The sequence below is a fragment of the Polypterus senegalus genome, chromosome 7 (genome assembly GCF_016835505.1).
Source record: "Polypterus senegalus isolate Bchr_013 chromosome 7, ASM1683550v1, whole genome shotgun sequence".
Taxonomy (NCBI): Eukaryota; Metazoa; Chordata; class Cladistia; order Polypteriformes; family Polypteridae; genus Polypterus; species Polypterus senegalus.
The window spans coordinates 95717342-95740215 of NC_053160.1; the positions used below are offsets into that span (position 1 = coordinate 95717342).

The 22874-nt window shown below is 37.6% G+C and overlaps 1 protein-coding gene and 1 long non-coding RNA gene across 2 annotated transcripts in view; one reads left to right on the plus strand and one right to left on the minus strand.

Annotated features, from left to right (window-relative positions):
* The window catches only part of LOC120532718, a 74203-nt gene that overhangs the window by 49510 nt on the left and 1819 nt on the right, over nucleotides 1-22874 (plus strand). The window contains exon 2 of the long non-coding RNA XR_005634349.1: nucleotides 21193-21480. This is a non-coding gene — a long non-coding RNA (uncharacterized LOC120532718). The remainder of the gene's footprint in view (nucleotides 1-21192; nucleotides 21481-22874) is intronic.
* megf10 (multiple EGF-like-domains 10) overlaps nucleotides 1-22874 on the minus strand; it is a 214789-nt gene that overhangs the window by 27479 nt on the left and 164436 nt on the right. Inside the window, exons 9-14 of the mRNA XM_039759025.1 lie at nucleotides 22633-22845; nucleotides 11103-11277; nucleotides 10198-10318; nucleotides 8459-8622; nucleotides 7021-7123; nucleotides 2478-2624 (exon numbers count right to left, since the gene is read on the minus strand). Of these exons, the coding sequence (XP_039614959.1) occupies nucleotides 2478-2624; nucleotides 7021-7123; nucleotides 8459-8622; nucleotides 10198-10318; nucleotides 11103-11277; nucleotides 22633-22845 (923 nt within the window). The remainder of the gene's footprint in view (nucleotides 1-2477; nucleotides 2625-7020; nucleotides 7124-8458; nucleotides 8623-10197; nucleotides 10319-11102; nucleotides 11278-22632; nucleotides 22846-22874) is intronic.

Consider the following 22874-nt stretch of genomic DNA (forward strand, 5'->3'; position numbering starts at 1 on the left):
AAATATGACAAAGCTGGAAGCTATTAAAAGATGTAGTTATCTCAAAATGAATGGAATTTACTGACTGTTATTTTTCATCTATTATAGTAGCGCAATATGCATTTGTAGTTGTAGAATGTAGAACAAATCCACTCTCTGTTCTCATATCTTGCAACCCTGAATTGGATTTAACAGGTTTGAAAATGAATGGACAGATGGGTCATTAATGCTCTCAGTTTGTATATAATTGTATTACTTTGTTTTGGCTGAGGGTCACAAATGTTTACCACCAAAGGTTCTCCAAAATGAACTTAACCTAAAGCTATTTTTTATCACTTGTTACTTATATCAGTTAGCATTTGATCCCATTTGCTCCATTCCTATTCTATTCCTTTGTATAAGCTGGAATCCTCTGGTGGAATCTCAGGGACTGTCTTTGAATGGTTTAGTTCATATTTATCAAATCAACTTCATTATGTACAAAGATATGATAATTGTACTCAGCCATTAGGTTCTAAAAGTAATTTATGGTGTCCTGCAGGGCTGGAAGATGTAATGAGGAAGTATAATCTTTAATTTGTATGCATATTATACTCGGCTATATCTTTTCATTACACCTGTGCCACATCATCAATAAACACTAGTGTCTCAGTGCCACTGGCAGCCATGCACGCCCAAGCCATCACACTGCCTCCACCGTGTTTTACAGATGATGTGGTATGCTTTGGATAATGAGCTGTTCCACACCTTCACCATACTTTTTTCTTGCCATCATTCTGGTAGAGGTTGATCTTGGTTTCATCTGTCCGAAGAATGTTTTTCCAGAACTGTGCTGACTTTTTTAGATGTTCTTTAGCAAAGTCCAATCTAGCCTTACCATTCTTGAGGCTTATGAGTGGCTTGCACCTTGCAGTGCACCCTCTGTATTTACTTTCATGCAGTATTCTCTTTATGGTAGACTTGGATATCGATAAGCCTACCCCCTGGAGACTGTTGTTCACTTGCTTGGCTGTTGTGAAGGGGTTTCTCTTCACCATGGAAATGATTCTGCGATCATCCACCACTGTTGTCTTCCGTAGACGTCCAGGTCTTTTTGCGTTGCTGAGTTCACCAGTGATTGCTTTCTTTCTCAGGATGTACCAAACTGTAGATTTTGACAATTCATAATATTGTGGCAATTTCTTGGATGGGTTTTTTCTGTTTTCGCAGCTTAAGGATGGCTTCTTTCACCTGCATGGAGAGCTCCTTTGACCGCATGTTGTCTGTTCACAGCAAAATCTTCCACATGCAAGCACCACACCTCAAATCAACTCCAGGCCTTTTATCTGCTTAATTGATAATGGCATAATGACGGACATGTCCACACCTGCCCATGAAATAGCCTTTGAGTCAATTGTCCAATTACTTTTGAGCCTCTGAAATGAAGGGATTGTTTTAAAAAATGCTTTAGTTGCCTCACATTTTTATGCAATCTTTTTGTTCAACCCACTAATTAAAGTTGAAAGTCTGCACTTCAACTGCATCTGAGTTGTTTCATTTAAAATTCATTGTGGTAATGTATAGAACGAAAATTAGAAAAAAGTTGTCTCTGTCCAAATATTTATGGACCTATCTGTATAAGTTAATTCTTGTACTTATTTCTTGACAGGATGGTAGGCCTTTTTTACTTTTATGAACATTTCTGAACCAAAAGGAAAAAATATGAGAATATATCCCCAATACTAATATCTTTACATTTGTTGCCAGTGTCCTTTAGAATCGATTTAAAAATACTTTTATTTGTATATAAGGCTTTAAACAATTTTGCTCCTACCTACATCTCAGAAAGCCTATTTCCTTATGTACCAAATTGCAGTCACAAATTCTGGTCTGCTCATCATTCCTAGATCTAAGCATAAAAGAACAGGTGAGTCTATGCCCCACCCACACCTGCTCAATGTGCTGTATTCTGCAGTCACCTGGGGTACTGAAGGAAATGAGGAGGCCTTGGAAACCTTATTATCAGCTGTGCCCAGTGGAGGGTGGGTAACCAGCTGGCTTAGGTCGTTTTGACTTTCATGATGTAGAAGCTGATGACCATCTGACTGAACTATTTGATTTGCTCTTTTTTGTTTTCCAACTGTGACCCTCTAGAGGTTCATTTTTCTCTTATGGCCCAGAAGTAGCTGAAAAGGTAGCTAATCTTGATCATCAGTACTGTGATTTTGCATGACTGTGCCCATGACATTATCTGTTATGAATGATCATTGATGCCCAAGAGGTATTCTATAAGAATGATGTTGATGACAGTTTTGTTCCCTCCCCTGTTGTAACTCGCCATGTTTCAGGCATAATGGCATTTAAATAGATCTTTTTCAGTGTGTTTTTTTTTTTTTTGTTTTTTTTACTGAATGTAAGGTATGTATGTTAATGTTAATAACTTCAGCAATCAACTGTTATTGCATTTTAGGTTAATGAAGAGTCTTATACAAAATTTTATTGAACAGATAATGACTTACTTCTTTGACAAGTGGTGCCTCTGTAACCAGGTGCACATTCACACATGCCTTCATCTGGTGAGCATGAGGCCCCATTTTTGCAGTTGCATGGTACTGAACAGTTTGGCCCCCATCGCCCCTCTGCACATACACTATCACAGTGGATACCTGCAGAAAACAATAACAAATAAAAAAGTCAGATTACTGATATTAATCAATCAAGGTGATTAATGTGTACAATATTAAATACTGGGCGGCACGGTAGCACAGTGGGTGGCGCTGCTGCCTTGCAGTTAGCAGGCCTGGGTTAGCTTCCCGGGTCCTTCCTGCGTGGAGTTTGCATGTTCTCCCTGTGTCTGTGTGGATTTCCTCCGGGTGCTCCGGTTTCCTCCCACAGTCCAAAGACATGCAGGCTAGGTGCATTGGTGATTCTAAATTGTCCCTAGTGTGTGCTTGGTGTGTGTGCGCCCTGTGGTGAGCTGGCACCCTGCCCAGGGTTTGTTTCCTGCCTTGTGACCTGTGTTGGCTAGGATTAGCTCCAGCAGACCATGACCTGCAGAGTGACCCTGTAGTTAGGATATGGCGGGTTGGGTAATGGATGGATATTAAATACTTAGAATAGGTACACTGCACTGGTCAGCAGTAGAATACAGCCAGAAAAGGAATGAAGAGATAAATTGTAACCAATGCAACAACTGATGGGCTGTAACAGGGAAGTCAAAAAACAAATAGCCAATACGTGTGTTAAAAATCGTAGTCAAATAGGCAGGGCAGAAATTACAAAACCAAAAATACACATGTAACCATAGCCAAAACTTCAATCTTAAATCATTGTCAAATAGTAGAGCTGGAATTTGATAACCAGAAATATTTTAAGACATATACATAAAATACATGATCTGAAAATCCAACTTGGCACAACCAATACATTGAGGTTTTATCTAACGTTTTAGGCTGCACTAACAACCAACAGTAATATCACAATAATAGACAAAGACGGACAGATGAAATTGCTGGTTCTAGAGACACAACACTTCCTAGCCAGACATACAGCTAACTGCCTTACTGAAGAGCTAGCTCTTGCCTGTTAGTCATGGGGACTGATACCTGATAACACATAAAAAACAGAATTTACTCATCTTCATGAACTGGGCCTCAGTGACATGATGTACTTGTATACTCAAGAGTCCTGCAAGTGTTGTAGTCAATGATGCATTTAGTTTATATCTTAACAGTGGGAAGAAACTACCTGAGCATACTAGGAACATTGGTGATATCATAGCAGATGTTCTGAACTGCCAGCCTAACAGTTAACAAGCTACGCACTGCCCAGGGCATCAATATATTACGGTTTATTATTTCGATTTCAACCTGTCTTAGATGGGTAGCAGAGCTATTTCATTTAAAAATGCACATAATTCCATTTCATCGTGGCAGGAGGCCACAGACTATCACAATCAACTCCAGGCAGATAATAATTCCATCAAAGGGCACATCCACACACTTTCAAAGATCAGCTTAACTAATACATATTTCTTTAAGATGTGGGGGAAAGAGCCTACACAAACAGACCTTAGGCCTGGGTTTCAAACCCATTATATTTGAACTGTGACATAATAACATGAACCACTGTGTCTCCATGTTGCCCTAAACGCTACTCTTACTTACTTATTTAAATAAGTGCATAGACAAAAACTATTAAGCAATTACTACTTTATGCTGCTCATTGTTACAAATAACACAAAAAGATTACCCCTCCCAAAGTAGTAAAGTAGTAGCAGCTAATTCATTTACTCTGATGCAACCCTCCTTTTTTCTTTTTGACTCTGTCTCACCGTTATCCTCTTTCCTGAAGTAATTACTTCAGACTTCCACTTACTCTGACTTTAATTTATAAGTACTATTGAATCGGGGGTAAATCATAAATTCATAATAACCCCTTTCCATTTAAATGAGTCAAATTCATAGCACTGTGCTTCTATATCTTCTTGACAGCTATCAATGACTCTTTATGAGCCACGCTCACACATCTCTACAAAGCATTCTGTAATTCCTGTACTGCAGTTCTCATTCTGATGAATAATCACAATTACAAGTATTTTGTTTTACAAGTCTTATCAATACATTTGGTCATCTATTACTATTCTTTACCTAATGTGAACTGACTATTCTCAAAATGCAGAATGATTTTGTGAGAAATTAGTTGCAGTGTGACTGCAATGGTAAACACAGAATAACAATGAGAGGGTGACAAGGCAGGATACCTGTACTAAAGGTCCTATCAGTAGAGCATTCCAAATGTACAAGAATGTCACAAAAAACTGCAAGATCCCAGTATTTGTAGAACTGATTTGTTTATTTACTTTTTTATTTTCATGTGTAGTTTTGAACATCAGCTGAGACCTGTTTTCATAAAAAAGACTTATTTTTGTTTTTAAAGCCTTTACTAGTAAAAATGGCTTTTCAAATAACATCCCAGTAAACACCCACTTGAGTACTTAACCCTCATTGTACCCACTCTGCCTTGATGAATGATTCATTTCGACTGCTGTTCATGAGAAACGGGATCAAGTCTGGCAACAAGTACTGCCATTACGTAATCATTTAGCAAGACTTGAATGCCGAATTTCTCGTTTCAGCTTTCTGAGGGATGCAAGATTTCATTTCATGCTGTCCATCCTATGATTTCTAACTTTTGTGATTACTGTTGTAATATAATAAACCAAGACAATTTGTCAGTCTGATGTGAAACCTCAAGTTGTATTCGCTGAGCTATTTGGAGTATTGTGATGCTGATAAGAAGTATTGTGATGGAATGTCATGCCAAGGACAGGGACAAAGAGCTCTTTGAAGGCCTCACAAAGTTGCTAGGCAATAGCTCAATAGTCATGATAAACTCCAGTTAAGTAGTTCTAAAGAAATGCCTATGTATTTAAAACCTAGAGCCTTATTCACAAAGACCAAGCACCTCTAGCTGCATTCAATCAGTATCCAAACTAAAAATTAATTTTTGTCCAGGATATCAATGCTTTAATCTGTGGTGGTCACAGATCACTATTATGAAGGGTTTGGGGTGAAGAGTTTTATGTGAAATAAGTCCATTCAGATTTACCACAACAGATTTTGAGCACACCTGCTAGCCTTTTTGGTAGCCTCAAAGGGGGCACCCTACACACCTAAGCCAGTTGTTCCTTTAAGATGGAGCAGCACTGTGATTGCTGGCTTTCATTTCATTACGTCTTTCCGTATTTAAATGAACTCCATTTTTATTCTGAATTAGGTTGGCCAGTTTAGAAGTCTGGGCAGTAACAGCTTTGCTTTCTCACCTGTTTATCTATTTACTTATATGGACAGCTTTGTGTTTCCTGAAGTTAATGTTGTGCCCTGATAGATAGATAGATCGATAGATTTCTCTATCTATTTATGTTAACCTTGAAAGAAACTGCAGGGTTACTGCAGCAGATGAAAAAGGCACACATATAAATGATATTAATCACCTTTGATTTATTAATCACTATTCATCAAATAGGTGCACACACTTATGAACGAATAAAATGTTACTGCCATGCAACATAGTTGCTGGCAATTTGACTTGGCATTGCAGCAATAACTATAATAAGAGTGCACAAAATCACCACAAACAGCCTTAAGGCCATGTCACATTACATGATTTTTCCAGCGATTTTCAGGCACAGGCTTCATTTACATTACCTTAGAGAGTCAGAGTCGGTTGTGCCAGGCTTCTGTGACTTCCATCTGTGTAGTGTCACATATCCAGCGACTCAATCCAACCAGTCAGAAACTAGCCCCAACAAAACCAAACTGAAACTCTTCTGTGGACTCCTTCGATACCGTGTCCCTTTGGAAAATCCTTGGGTACCATTGGTTTGACTTTGTGTTGAATGAGCTGTTGCTCATGGAGTTCCTAATGAGGCACATTAACTGCATTGTGAGGCAGCAGCAGTTATGGCATTACGACCATGTGGCGCAATTCCACAAAGGTCACAGGATCCTCATTGTTGAGGACAGGAGCAGCTGAACCAGGCCAAGGGGATGCCCATGTAATACCTGGCTTCAACAAATAGATGGTCATTTCTGGGACTGGTGAGACTGGACCTTGTGTCTGTCTGGGGGTTTGCCAACCATGATCCTGGGCTGTTTGGTTGTGTGGTGGGTATGACATTGTGCTGTACCAGTGCATGCTTCCCAACTTGACCTTCCTTTTCCTTCCAGATCACCCTATTGAACTGTGAAGCTATACTGTTTAACACATATGTGGTTGGGAGTAAGCTTCAACAAATAGATGGTAATTTCTGGGACTGGTGAGACTGGACCTTGTGTCTGTCTGGGGGTTTGCCAACCATGATCCTGGGCTGTTTGGTTGTGTGGTGGGTATGACATTGTGCTGTACCAGTGCATGCTTCCCAACTTGACCTTCCTTTTCCTTCCAGATCACCCTATTGAACTGTGAAGCTATACTGTTTAACACATATGTGATTGGGAGTAAGCTTCTTACCACTTAGCATTTCTAGGCCTCTTACCAAATAAAGCCCTGTTCACTTACCAGTCCACCCAGCAAGACATCTGCAGTAGCCAGTAGCTGGGTGACATCCATCTGCATGGCTGCAGTCACAGCGCTCAGTGCAGTCCATTCCATAAGTCCCATCCTGAAATGAGCCAACGAAGATATATTCAATCCTTATATAGTCACATTAAGAGCTATGCTGATGGCGTGAAGGCCTAATTTTATGAAGGCAATGCTTGCTTTTGAGTTTTATGAAGCCAACAAATCATAACAATAACACAAATAATCTCGAAGTTTTAGAGATCTCCCCTCTTGTAATTAATTTGATCACCACACTATTGCTTTTTATTTCTTTTTACTGGTTTTTACACATTCCGACGATATTTTAATAGATTTTCATTTTGCGCAATTTTGTTTAATAACATTTTATCTTCAGTGGCACTTTTAGCCTGATACATTGTAAAAAAAAAAAAAAAAGTGAACTTTATTGTTATCTCAACCATATACAAGTATACAGATAGACGAAATTGCGAAGCTCAGGGTCCACAGTGTAACAACATGACATGCAAATAATAAATTAAAAATAGAATTAAAATTTAAATTTAAAATTAAAACACAAACAAGAATACATTGTGCAAAGACAAGACAAAGAATTAGCTGCAATATTGACGTGTAGTTAGCAATATTGTATGAACATTAATGCAATGTATGGTATTTGCAATCTAGATACATAACTATAGTCAATAAATATGTAATATAATAAATAAATTATAAATAATAGATATAGATAATACAGAAATTATCAATGTATGATAATAGTTGTTTAAGACGTGTAAACAATGACAGGTCAGAATGTTTCACAGCAGAAGGATATCAAGAGTGTCAAAATACTTAAAGGTCAGTATGGGATTTGCAGTTCTTTTTTACATACACACTCGTCTTTGCAGGAAAGTGGCTTGTTCTGTTTTTAGAGGTGGTTGAGGCAGTGTGGGAGACCCCAGGGGGCAGCATGGTGTTAAGGAGTATGCAGTAGAGTCTGTCTTGCAGTTTTTGTTTTGTCAATGTTTTTTTCTGCCCTCCCGTCCATTTGACCTTATCACACTGCCCTTCTACTAATTATATATATATATATATATATATATATATATATATATATATATATATATATATATATATATATATATATATTTATAAGATCATATGGATTTATTTATTGTTATTGCTGTATTTATTTTTTTCTCTGTTATTATTCATTATTATTCTTCCCTAATCTTATTTGTTTTTCTTTTCTTGTAATTTTCTCTTTGACATCTTGTATAGCACTTTGAGCTACATTCTTTGTATGAAAATGTGCTATAATATATTAACAGTATCATCTCCAGACAGAGGAGCAGCTTCAATGACAGACTGCTTGAACAGGAAGAATACTACTTGGAAACAAATATTACCATCAATCTGATTCTCATTTGATTCCTACCTGACAATGAAGTTCACATTTCTCTCCTCGCCATCCCGGGGCACAGGTGCAAATTCCACTAAGAGCATCACAGGCTCCTCCATTTGCACACATACAGGTGGTATTGCAGGCAAGACCCCAAGTGCCACTTGGACAATTTATTGAACAGTCAACTCCATGCCAACCTACAAATCCAATTAAAATCAACAAAAAAATGTAAATATTAAACAACAGTGCTGGATGAATGCATCATAATAATAAGCATAGTACTATGACATATACTATAGAAAAAAAAAACACATTGAACATGATGATGTATTTTTAGAAAGTTAGGCTTGAATGAATTTTAAGCTCATTTATTTAAATGAATTATCAATAGGCTTTGTCTTTTAAACACAAGACAGCCCTGTTGTTATATTTACGATTAATTTAGTAACAGCCTATCTGTTTAAGACTGGCACAGTGTGGTATAAATGTGACAGAATTCTTTAGGTAGAAGGAGAGTGAAAGTATTTTAGATCCAAACATAAAGCTATTGACAAGAAACAAATTTCACATGTTTTCATTAGAACAAGTTGTGTAGCATCAAATTGATACTGGGACAAACTAGTCTAAGACTACTTTTACTTTGTAACATGGTATATTATCATACTGGAAGATGGGTAAATTGTGGCTATGAAAGAATGCATATGGTCAGCAACAATACTCAAATAGGTCATGGCATTCAAGTGATAATTGACTGGTATTAAGGGGTCCAAAGTGTGCCAAGGAAACATTCCCCTCACCATTACACCACCACCAGCAGCCTGGACTATTGACACAAGGCAGTTTAGGTGCATGCATTCTTGCCATTGACACCAATGCTACCATCTCTGTGCCTTAGCCAAAATCAAGATTCATCAGATCAGTGTACATTTTTCTAGTTTTTAACTGTCCAGTTTTGGAAAACTTGTGCCCATTGAGGCCTCAGCTTTCTGTTTTTGGCTGACAGGAACAGAATCCAACATGGTCTTCTGCTGCTCTAGCCCATCCACCTCAAGGTTCGATGTGTTTTGAATTTTGAGATCCCTTTCTTCTTACCACAGTTGTACAGAGTGGTTATCTGAGCTACAATAGCCTTTCCCTCAGTTTAAAGCAGTCTGGATATTACTTTTTGACCTTTCTCATCAACAAGGCATTTCCATCTACAGAACTGCTGATCACTGGGTGTTTTTTTACACCTTTCTAAGAGATGTGTTTGAGAACCCCAGGAGATCTGCAAATACAGAAATACTTAAATCAGCTCATCTTGCACCAGTAATCATGCCACGGTCAAAATCACTGTAATCACATTTATCCCCATTCTGGTATTTGATGTGAATGTTAACTGAAGCTTGTGACCAGTATCTGCATGCTTTTATGAATTCTGCTGCTGCAACATGATTGGGTGATTAGATAATTGCATGGAAAAGCAGGTGTACAATGTTCCTAACAGTTGCTGAGGGAGTGTACATTTAGTAATAATATGTTATGTTTATTTACCTTGGCATATTCATCAAATACAATATGATTTTAGTTCATTTCAAATTTTATTGCCTTTTGAGATATTAATCTGCACTAATATTTTCTACAATATGCAGTTTTTAAAAATTTGCAGCTGCTTAATAGTCATGTGTCATCATCTCATATAACGATTAAAGAAGACATTCTAGCACACAGTCACTAAAAAATCTTTTTATTCTGCATTTCTGTCTTCCAAATTGGCAGTCATTGAGCCGTACCTGCTTTACAAGTGCATGAGCCGTCCACAGGAGAGCACACTCCACTATTCTTGCAGTTACAGACTGAAGAGCAGTTAACACCATGAGTCCCTTCTGGACAAGCTTGAGAACAGTCTGGGCCCTAAAAAAAATGTCATTAAAGGCATGATCATTCTTGACTATTGTTATTAATAAAGATCTGTTAACCATGATAGAAAAATACCAAAAAGCATGGAAATTAACCACAGATTTGGAGTTAAGAGGAGGCTGGTGTTAACCCTACCATACTGCCACATAGCCCTCATGTAAGGAGTTGTCTATGAATGTGTGAGCTATGGAGTGAGGACGTACAGTATATGTGTGCTTTCTGGATCTCATGTAACCATGATGATCTAGAAAGCTGATGAAGAAGAAATTGATGAATTGTGCAATTTGGTTTCTACCACAGTCAGTTAAAAGTTAACAATTGCAGTTTAATTATTATTTATTAGTGAAACAAAAAATTTCTTACATTCAGTTCTACAGCCCATATTACTGTGGCTGTTTTTTCCTCCAACTCAATGTACACTGTGAATCAAAACCTGGGCCTAAATGCTCACCCTTCTGTTTGTTTGACTGAGATTTGGGCCGTGATCACAATTTTAACACTCTTACAACAGCTGAGAGGAAAGCTTGAAACCTGCAACACTAACAGATTATAACTCATTTGAAGATGGAGCCAACAGTTGTGTTTCCTAAAGATGGAAGTATTAACACAATTCTAAATATGTTTGTCAAAATAAATATTAATCTGAGTACTGCAGTAATTTAGCAGCAGGTAGAAATCATCCAACAAGTAATTCATTGTTTTAGAAATGTCAACTTTGTCAAATTGTACTGAAAACATTTTGCTCAAAGATCTACATATGAAATAAGAGGTGATGTACCTTAAAGCCAGGGGCACAAATACACTCTCCTGTGACACTGTGGCAGTCAGCCCCATTCTGACAGTTACAAATTTGTTGACAGGATTCACCATAAAAGCCAGGAGCACATGTTTCATTGCAGTAAAGTCCAGCCCATCCAGGCTTGCAGGAGCATTCCCCAGACATGGGATGACAGCTGGTAGAAAAGGATAAACAAAGGATTTAATGTTTGAGACTCTAGTGACACCAATAATCACAAATCATCTTAACAGGCAACATTAGTGTTAGACAGAAATGTGATACTTAAGTCTGATAATTAAGTCCACAGATTCACATGGCACTGTTAAATGGATTGAACGTGATGAAGTCTTTCAACTTACAGCAAAGTATCTTGACAATAAAAAAAGATATTATTCTGAGCAAAAGTGCCAATATAAACTTAACAACAAATGCTCAAAATCTACTGTTAGGTTCACATAAAAGCCACATGTACAAAAAGAATATATGAATATTAAAAAAGAGCTGTGTTAATGTAACTACAGTATGTCTGAAAATATACTGCTGTCTCCTTAATGTAAAAGAAAACAAAATACTAACACTACTGTATATAGTTCTCGAAAAGCAAAAACGTAATAATAATAACCTTTAATCTAATTCTAGGCCATTGCAATTTCAAGCTTAACCTGGAAGCATCAGGCAGAAGGCAAGAAATAATCATAGAAGGAAGGGGTGTGTGTGGGTCCTGTGATAGAATCAAACCCCTTCCTTCTATGGGTTTTCCTTGCACATTTAGACAAAGCCAATTTCAAAATTGCCAGTTAAACTAACACGCATCTCTTTGGAGTGTGTGAGGAAAACCAGAATAGCAGAAGACTGACCTACACAGACATGGTGATTGCAAACTCCATATGGGAAACAATTAACTGTGGGATTTGAACCAAGGATCCTGTACCTGTGATGTGATGGTGCAAAACACTTTTCCACCCAAAGCAAAAGGTACACTATAGTATTTTGTAATGTTTGACTTTATGAGATCTTACAAATCTTTGAAATATTACAGACTCTACTTCTTGATGCCATTTAATATATTGTAAATGTTAATATTTTATACATTTGAAATAGTTTTATAATATACTCAAAGACACTTCATCAAGTTATGGCGCTCATGGAGTCATGTCCAACATCCAATATTCTGGAAAGAGTCAGTAAGAGATTTGCAATGAAAGTTGAACAATGACAAATAATGTTTCCTTATGCCACAGTTAGTAACAGAAAATTGCAGCAGAAGGACTACCTTCATAAAAGTGGACCAAAGTGAATGTTTTTGAAATCTTTTGTAACCTAATATTACCAAATACACCAAATGTTGCCTCCATTGGATACCTTTTGCCACATCAAATCTTAATAACATTGTAGAATATTAGTAGCAGTTCTAATGTCCCCTTAGGGACAAATAATGTGCATCTAGGAATTTATGGAAGGCTAAACTTCAACAGACACATTTGTCAAATAACAAATAACAGTAAGCCTTTGTACTGGAGTACACCAATAATTTCATTCTTAATGAAGCAGACTACCAGCTCAGTAGACACTGATGAACACATGATTTTCAATAGATGTAATGGAAACAGTAGTGCTAAATATTCTCTCTATAATCAATAGCTGCTAAGCCAATAGTACTGTTACTTCATATTTTAAGCATGCTGTAGTGGCACCTCATATTAAAAAGCCTAATCTAGATCCCTCAATTCCAAATAATTTTAGGCCCATATCTAAATTGGCACTTTTATCCAATGTATTGAAAAAATTATTATTTCTCAGCATACCTCATACTTAATTCAGTATATTTTTGAGGGTTATCAGTCAGATTTCAGGGAATTGGGCTGATTAGCAACAATGATGCATTAATATCAGTAAAGCTGCAATAATTACAGGCTAAACTCGAACATCAACAACACAATAAAACAAGCAAAAAAGAAGCTCAATCTTAGGAAAAAAGAAGAATCATATGGCAACTACCAACCTCATTTTCAAAGTAATTTAGGTTTATTTGTAATTTTATGTTAAAAGATCAACCAGATAAAAAAAGCCACAAAGAACATTCAAAGCCCTGAAGTTAGAACTGAACCTGGGTCCTATAAGACCAAAACTTTAACCACTAAGCTACCCCACCCAATTTTAAAGCCATAAAAGGGATTTGATGTGTAATTCACAGCCAAGTGGACTGATATACTTGCATTAAGGTCTGGAATGCATTTGGTTTCACTTGTGTTAGAGTTTAGATTACCCCACCAACCCATCACACCCACACAAATTACCTTCTCTAAGTCTTTTAGGACACAACTCTGCCACCAAAGATCTTCACACAAACGAAAATAGCATACATTTACTGTGTGCTATACTCCAATAAAAACAACTGATATAGACATTCAATATTACATTCAGCTTTAAAACGTATTAAGAATAATGCACACATCATTTTATAATCATTAACAAAGGCAGTGTGCATCATTTTTGATTACATTGTGAAATCTGCTTAATCTATCTAAGATTGAAGTGGGTCCAGAGCCTTCCTTAACAGTGTCAAGTGAAAGGCAGGAATTAACATTGCATAGGACACCAGTCTATCGCAGACTCCCCTACCTATTAGTGGAACACATTTTCTACTGCATATGCCATGTTTATTGTTCAGTAAAACACTTGCACTTCATATGGGTTGCATCATACTGTCTTTTATTCTGTTCATCTGTTCATAAGAATTACTTATAAATGGTTTGAAATGGTTTTGTTCAGCCTCTCTTGACTCACCGATAAGAGAAAAATCTCCACATATTAAATACTTTTTGACTCATCTTGATGTCTAGTTATGCAGGATGTCAAGTTTTTTGGGGTGCTCTCCTGTTCTTTGCTCTCTAGACTAAAAAAAAAACAATTTTTAGACCATTTTCAGATTATATTTTGTGCGGGATATTACTCCCTTACACTAAGGAGTAAAGCAATAGGTGTCCTCAGCAAAAATGATCAGAAGGATTTGATGTTGTGAATGCCATATCAAACAACCCCAGGGGTTTACCCCAGTGGGATACGAAGGGCCAAAATTACTTCTTTTTGCAAAACTTTGAAAAAATAAGGATCAGTATTATAAATATGTGGAGTACTGTTTTATGGTATTTCAATGTTGCTGATCATGAATATAATTATATTTTTGATATTCAATTCTTTATTATTGGTCCTAGCCGTTTAAGGGCTATTCCCAGAAGGTTAAAAATGATAAATTATAAGCAGGTATTGTTTTAGACCATATAAAGGTAAGTAATTATGATTATGATGTTATTTTTGATTGTTGATCCTTTATTAAGGATCTAGTTCTCTGTAGATATCTATCAGGTCTATTACAATTGAAATCATTAGCCTTTAAACATTTAAACTCAGGCAGACATTTTAATATTTCAAATATCTGATGGAATTGTTCTTGCTTATTATGTACTTCTTCCTCATATAGTAAATCAGTACACCTGTTATGAACACTCCAAATTACGGAGGCTTATGATAATTTAATCTTTTGGAGTTTTGATTTACTTTTCACGCAACATAATATTAAATGGCCAGGCTTGCAGTAGCAATAATCAGATAGATTACTGTATGTATCAAAATGAAATACTAAACATATTGGCTATGATAGAAAGCAGTTTATGCCTTTCTATAAATGCTCACTGTGATGGTGTAGGGCTTCTTGTATCCCTGACCCAAGACACAAGCGATTAGGCAATACCTCATTTCAAAATAAGTAATCTCTTCTTTCTTTAAACTGAACCTGTCTACAAATTACCAGATTGAGACCTCTTCTTCTCCTCTAGTTCAGGCAGTTCTTTGTCCTTTCAATACTCCCAACTCCAAGCTTCTCTTAAGCTGGACTCAGGAGTAGTTCTGGAACATTAGAATTGTGCTTCAGGAGCACTTCTGGGTCATATGCATAAGGACAGGGAAGCTGCCCCTAAAGAGTTCCTTCCAGTAACTGTGGAGGTCCCCAGCAGGGCTGTCCACTTCAACTATAATTCTATACATCCCTGTGTAATTTATACCAGAGAAATGCCTGAGGTGGGCTCCCACCTAGTGTACTTGGGGAACATATAACCTCCACTGTACATCCATTATATTGCTGTCCTTTCTAGGCAAGGTAACACCAATTATCCCAGCTGGCATTCTAAACATTACATGACAGTTGAAACTGCCTTCAGAGATCTTTTTTACATAAAGATCAGAGATGAAATGTGAGTCAGAAACCGATCTAAGTGCATAACCAAAAAGTCAGTCCTATCTTTGTCAAATCCTAATACACAAACCAAATAGCCCATTAAAAAATTACCAGAAATGCCAATTACAACATTCACTTTTACATTAGAAAATATTTTGCTGCAGCTGTTATTGTACATCTGTAACACTAAAGATAAGTCACACCAGCACAATTTTGCCACAATTTGAAATTCTGGGAGTGTGGTACTGTGCTTTTTCCTTGTCTTAACTTCCATAGTTCTGAGTCTGGCAAATGCGTACACAATATTTGCACATTTTGCTGGTGTCCATGTGAGTTTTCCTTTAGCATGCTGGTCTTGTTTCATATCTCATGAGTTAGGCTAATTGGTGACTTTAAATTGCTCCAGTGTGAAGGAGAATTAGACTGCTTTTCTATGCCGAGTTGCTTCCTGTCTTGCACTTTATGCTTCTGAGTTAGGCTCTAGGTGCTTATACACGTTAAAATGAAAATGGTTTAAAAATTTGATAAATGGGTGGAATTATGCTATAGGAGTGTTGCGTGGTATACCGGTATGGTACCAGCATTCTACTGATTTCATTATTGAAAATTAAAGGCACTGTGGTATAGTGGGTAAGACTTTGGATTTCAAACTCTGCAGTTATGGGTTCAAGTTCCGCTACTGACACTGTGCGACCATGAGCAAGTCACTGGACCTACCTGTGCTGCAATTGGAAAACCAAAAGAAATGTAACCATTTTTATCATAAATGTTGTAAGTTGCCATGGATAAAGGTGTCAGCCAAATAAGTAAATGTAATGGTAGTTTTCATGCACTTCACACTCAGTTGTTTGTTATCGTGATCGGAAGTCCAAAGGGGACAACACTGTTCTTTGAATGTATATATTGTCAGGCACGTGTGCATAGGGGAAACTTCAAGGCTCTTATAATGGTAATATCCCACCCCTCCATCTGCAGACTTGAAGATTGATGGCTTTACCACCACCAACATCACTTCCAGTGTTCATCCACCTGGACTTGCCTTCTGGAAGTCCTCAAAGCTGGAAGATCCACCATCTTAAGTCAGTTACAGCTGGACTCACACCTGTGAAGACGTTAACCCTTGTTAAAACATCCATTTATCTTGTTCCTTTCAAACAATTACATATGGTTCGCTACGTGGTGCCCCAAACCTTTATGCTGTTTTGTCTATTTACATACATACAATATTTATATATAATAAAAGTGCTAGCTGGAGGATCCAGTGGGGAAGTGTGCCACCCTCCCATGAGTGACTGTGTGGTCGATCAGAGAGGTGTGTGTCTTTGCAGACTGGGTAAACAAAGCAGTTGATGAGACTGGGGGAGTGGGTGAGTTATCCATTATTTTCTTCAGCATTGTTTTGGTAGTGGTGCTGTTGTCCAAAAGCTGGTATTAATAACAAAGTCAACATTTTAGTACTGATCTAGCACTCTACCTCAGTATGACCTAAGTGTCATTTACAGAGCCTTAAAAGAATGCAGTGATGCTGGAAGTGACTTCCATTGAGGACTACACTTGTTTTATGACAGATGAAGGCAGAGGGTGTTCCATTCCTTTGATCATAAATGGTGGTGATACAGTACTTGACTACGCATCATTCTGTGTTATGTAAAAGTGGACTTTTTTATCATACATTGGGGGCTCAAAAGCCCTAGAACTCCAGTTTCCATGCCAATGATAGTGTTTGAGGTTAGTCAGCTTATTATTTAAACCACCTTCATCAGTTCCCCACAAAGCTGGAAGTCTAGTTTCAGCAAATTTCATTACAACAACTCATATCCTTGTTTTTTTTGTAATGTTTCTAATTTCATTTAAATTGTCACAGTTTAGACAGAAGTAAAAATTAGTCAAGATTTCATTTATGCTACAACAATTGTAGGCTTTAGTACCTGCAGTTTAGGCAGCTGTTCTACCTGACACAGCAGCACCATTGAATGAGGGGACAAGCAGCTGTCTGCACACGTAACAAATGGTCATCGTCAGCTGTGCCTGGACATTTGTGCTTCAAGAACCAGCACAGTGCTGTATTTGTAGTTTTCTGCCTATTATAAGGGCATCTGTGTTAGCAAAGGAGTTTCTGCTAACTGCAAAAAAAAAAAAATAAAAGTCAAATGTCCAATACAAAACACAGCTGACCTTTTACCCCTGGAAGTCACTTTTACTTTCACCAGCTTTCTCTTAGATGCTAAAAGGGGCACATTTATTCTCAGAGTGAATGAATCTTAATAGTGGCGTGATCCAGTTGAAAAGGGACTCTTCAGAAAGTTTCAAGTTTAAGTCTGATAGCAAATTTGGTTCAGGTTAAATTGCTCTATGGATCTCATGCGGCAGAATTTGAAAGGTTTATTGCTTCAAACATCTCTCTATATATAAACTGATAAACATGTCTGTGTAATGTCATCTCACATCCACAAGAGGGAATTTGGATGACCAAAGGCAAGTGGCTGATAGTAAACCATGTGTTGTTTGTCTGTGTGTCTGGGTGTCACATCATCCAGCTTCCACAATGGGGCTGGAATGTCTGACAAAGATAGGCAACAAATCGTACAAAGAATCCGGGATATAAAGCATATCCAGTGAACAGAGGTTTGTAATAACACAATGTGATTGATACAGACAAATTTACCATTGTACCGTTAAACCCATTTTAATAAACTGCCATTTCACTATGCTAGTAATAAATATTAGAAAATTAGGAAGTATACTATTGGATATTGAGCAAGGGCTAATGATTGAGGAAGTAAAGCTTTGCTTAACAATAAAAATGACTTTAGTTAAATGTTTTCTGATAAAACCATAATTGGGCAGTTATGCTAATCTGAGTGTGGCACTGATGTGTCAGTGATTCAGTCCAGCTAATACAAATCCTGTGCCTAGTTCCCATCTCCAAGGAGTTTGCAGATTCTTCCTTTATGGGGTTTTCTCCAGATACTGGTTTTCTTTCCAAATTCCCAAATATACATTTTCTTAGCTATTTGGCAGTTCTTAAATTGTCCCAGTGTGAGACTGCACACACTGCTCGAATAGGCTTAGGTGATATTAAAGTGAATTAAGTGGGAGAATGTTATTTTATAACAATCCATCCATTTTTTAATACATTTATCAAGGGCTATAGAAGCCAATTCTTTGTAAAGCATACACACCCATTCACTGTTATATAGAATCTCTGCATTTAATCTAATGTGAATCTTTTGAAAGAAGAGGAAAACTGGATTGCATGGAGAAAGCACCATGTTTGCATGGAACAGCAATGTGCAGACTTTATACAGAGAGTAAATGTGCCTGAGATTCAAACTTAGGATTCTGCATTTGGGCTAACCACTGCACCACTGTGCTGGCTTGACTATGATACTGTGTTAATGAAGCCATTAGTTTCAGAAAAAAAAGTGTAATCTATGGCTTAACATTGTTTTTCTTGCTCCCTGCTGGTTTACTTTTAAACTCAATTCCTAGCTTCTGCACAACATCTTTCCTGTAAATACAAAGTAATTGAACAATATATATATAATAATTTAATGGAAAACTAAGGCTTTAACAATAATATTTTAGCAACCTTTAGTAATATTAAAGGTCAGTTTTTCAATGGTTTAACTTTGAAAAAGTAGAGATCAATTGTACAATTCTCAGTTTCAGAAGAATATTTTTTCATATTCATGTCATCCAATATGGTCCATCTATCCTTTATCTATCATTCTTAAGCAAGTTCATGGCTATGGAGAAGTCAGCTCTCAGTGGGGCACTTAACCTTAACCCTGATCCAATGTGGTATAAAGCTTAGCAAATATGCATCAGGAACATAGAGAAGAATCATTCTAGAATTTAGGATGGGTAGCAGGAAGCAGTTCAAAGAGGTACATCTTCAGTGCATAAATATGTTTATGTGAAAAACTTCAGAGTAATGCTTGCACACTGGGTACAAGCCCCTATAGAGTGAGGAATGTGGCACCAGTTGCCATTGATCCTTGACTGTGGGTGGCTCTGCTTCTTTTCAGATTAGACATTTTAATAAAAAATGGCTTTACAAAATGTCAAATGCAATTAGTACAAAGATGAGATGGTGGGAGCGGAGTATGGCTTGTAGCTGGAGGAAAGGAAATCTGTTACTGTGCTTATGGTATTTGTTTGATTTGTTCTGTCTCAATGGTGTAGTCCTGCATACTACCCAGCCCTTTGTCAGACAGCATGGTATAATGGATAAGTTTGTTAATAAAAAGACTACTGCTGCCTTACAGCTCTGGGAGACCAGTATGACCACTATCTGCATTGATTCTACAATTTCTCCTCAGACATCTGTGCATGGATATTTCTCCAGGTATTTTTCTTTCCTCCCACATTCTAAAGATAAGTACAATCAGTTAATTACCAAAGCTAAATTTGCCCTGTTTGAGAGAATGTGACTGGCATCTTGTTCAGGGTCTGTTCTTCCCTTTTGTATGATACTGCAGGAATACACTCTGATCTCCACCACTACCAGAAAATGCTAAGCCCTGTACATGAATGAATTAGATGTCCTGGAAAGGCAGCTAGGGATTCCAGTGTAATAGTAACAGTTGATATCTGGAGGGACACATGAAAGTTTTTTCTCAGGAGACAAAGTATAGTAGTACTAGCAGTGGTCAGGAATGATTGTGAGAGACCGAGTCCATAAGATGTTGTGCAATAGTTGGTCCCAGGTCCTTGTTGTTCTTTTAAATGTGAAGACAGGCAAGAGATCAGTCCTAAACCTCAAGGTCTCCTCAAATGGAAGCAACATCAAACTCTCAGCCCCTTAAAAGCATTGTCAGTGGTACAGGGTCAGCCTTATTCAGGTTCCCATGGGGCAATCCTCTACAAGGAAATCTAGCCTGGTATACTCATAGCCAAAGAAGGATGGACATTGACATGAAAAGTGATTTCAGAGCAGCACCGAAAGTGACTACATGAGTGTTTTAAAAGATACCTCACAGCCAAGCTATAATTTAGCCCCGCTGCACATTACATGACTTCTAGTCAGTGGGAATGTCAAATTTGACAATTGCAGTTGCTGAACTCATCACCAGAGGATGTTAGATTACATGACTGAAACTCACAGGGCATGACAAATTACACAAATCTGTGATGACTTTCCAAAGTATCACATGCTCACCTCTTTCTCTGATAGCTAATAATATGCTGTGGTTCAGCAACAATCTTTCTTTTTTCTTTTTTCCTTTCTGTCATTGTACATAAAACATGAGACATCAGACGGACAGTATTCTGTTTGCAAGGCTCAACACCTGAGTTCCTTATTCCTTGTTGATTCATCATATGCATTGCACTTTTGGCTAAATGCTCACTAATTCTAAACTCTCACAAACATAGAGCAGGCAGTGGTATGCTTGGGGGGCTGAGGGGGCGATGGTCCCGGACATCCGTATCTGGGGGGGGCATCCAATCCAAAGAGTGTTGCTTTCTAGGAGAGCCCTGTTTTGAAAATAATTTAAATTTAATATGAACAAATTTAAATTATTATAGCTCATTCTCAGTGAAGCACTATGACTTCTAAGCACTAGAAGTGCTCGCACTGGGCCTGACCAGAGTAAATCTGAGTTATGTTATAATTCTTGCATGTACAGGAGTTCGGTCGTGTTTCCTTAATCGTGGCTTTAATCAGCATTGAAAAAGAATTCTTCACAGATGATGTAAACAATGAAAGTAGTACAATTGTTTTTGGGGAGGAGATCTAATTTGGGGAAACAAACTTAAATGAATATTTAATTTGAATAAAGTGTTCATTTCTTTTTTAATTCGCCTTTCTTTATCATTTTCATATACCTTCTTTACCATTTGCTTTGACAGCACCTCACCATAGGGGACTTACAATCAAGGAGTTTTCTCTGGGCATTTTCCAGCCTCTGCATGCCACTAAGAGCAGGACCCTACAACTTAAGAAAAAATCTGTCAGGGCAAGTCATATACTGATCGGACAGAGCTGCTGGATATGTCACACTACACAATGGGTGTCACGAGCACACTGTGTCTCCCTCATCCTTGCTAAGATCATTGAAATGAAGACCATGATTGAGAATCACTGAGAGTTTTGGGCAATGCATCATTGGAGGAGGAGGAGAGAAAGAAAAATGGCAGGTGAGCAAGTGAGCTGTTTGTGGTACTTGGTATTGTAGGCACATTGTAGGCAAAGGTTCAAGACCTATTTAGGTAGGTCTAGAAAAAAACAGAGTGAAATGACATCTGTGTATTTGCGATTTATCTTTATTTATGCATTTTTTGTGTGATCTGTTTTAAATTCTCAGGGAGAAACGACACCACAGGAGCTCCTTCGCTGTGTTGTATGTATTTGTGGAAATTGCTCTTATTGAATGTTCTCCTAGAAGAGATAAAAACACTTTGGTGCAATACTTGCCCCTACCTTTTTCTGCTCAGTTTGCCTGCTGCTTACTTTGATCTGTCAATTTTCATATACAAATGTCTAAGATGTTCACTTGACTCCCTCTATCTCATGTTTATTAAAACTCTAAATCCAAACTTGAGAGCTCATCCTGGCAGCCAATGACTTCTTTCAAGCGCCCATGCTCCATTTATTTATCCTTTCCTGCTTTAGTGGCTGAATTGCACTTTAAGTCAATGCCAGTTTATTGTCATGTGTTTCTGGAAGAATGCTAAGGTAGACAAAATGCCACAACATTTTTACAAATAAAGGCAGATAAATTGAAAAAATAAATACTAAAAGAATGCAAAAGTGCTCCATTTTTCCACTTGATAAGAACTGACAGCTGAGTCTGAGTGTGACGCTACAGGAACTGAATCTGACACTCTAGATAATGAAGCACTAAAAGTGGAAAAATGAGTCATAACCTCAGTAGAAGAATTGTTGTTTTACAATTAAATCATTCTTGGCTAAGAAGCAAATGCCTGATATTGAAGATGAGAGTGACTGGTCCCAAATTTCATTACAATGTGAGGGAGGCCAAAGTAAAGGTAATTAACAGAAGACAAACCATAAAACAAACTGTCAGCTTTATAGTCACCATTTCCACTGGTTGAGTGTTAGCCATTCCTACTCTTTCAATTGATTTAGAAACATAAAACAGCCTATAATTAATCTAAGATCTGTTGCCACATCAGAGGTGTTCATATCTCCTTATAGCAAACTGGTATTCTTTAATCTTTAGTGTAAAGCAGAATAAAGGGACTGAACTCCACTAAAATGACTGAATGTGTATAAAACCTGGCATGATTTTTTGGCTGGGGATAGCTGCAAAGAAGGAGAGGCTGTACCTTTGAGTGTTGTAAGAATGGCAGGGGCACGTTTTGTCACATTTGATTCCATACACCCCCTCCTGACATTGCCTGATCTCACAGTATTCGCCAGTGTAGCCAGGTTCACAGAGACAAGCGCCGTTCACATGGTAGCATTTCCCTCCATTGACACACTGACACGTCTGGGCACAGTTAATGCCATATGATCCAACTGGGCATTCATCCTGACACCTGTAAGAAGACGGATGGAAATCAAGGAA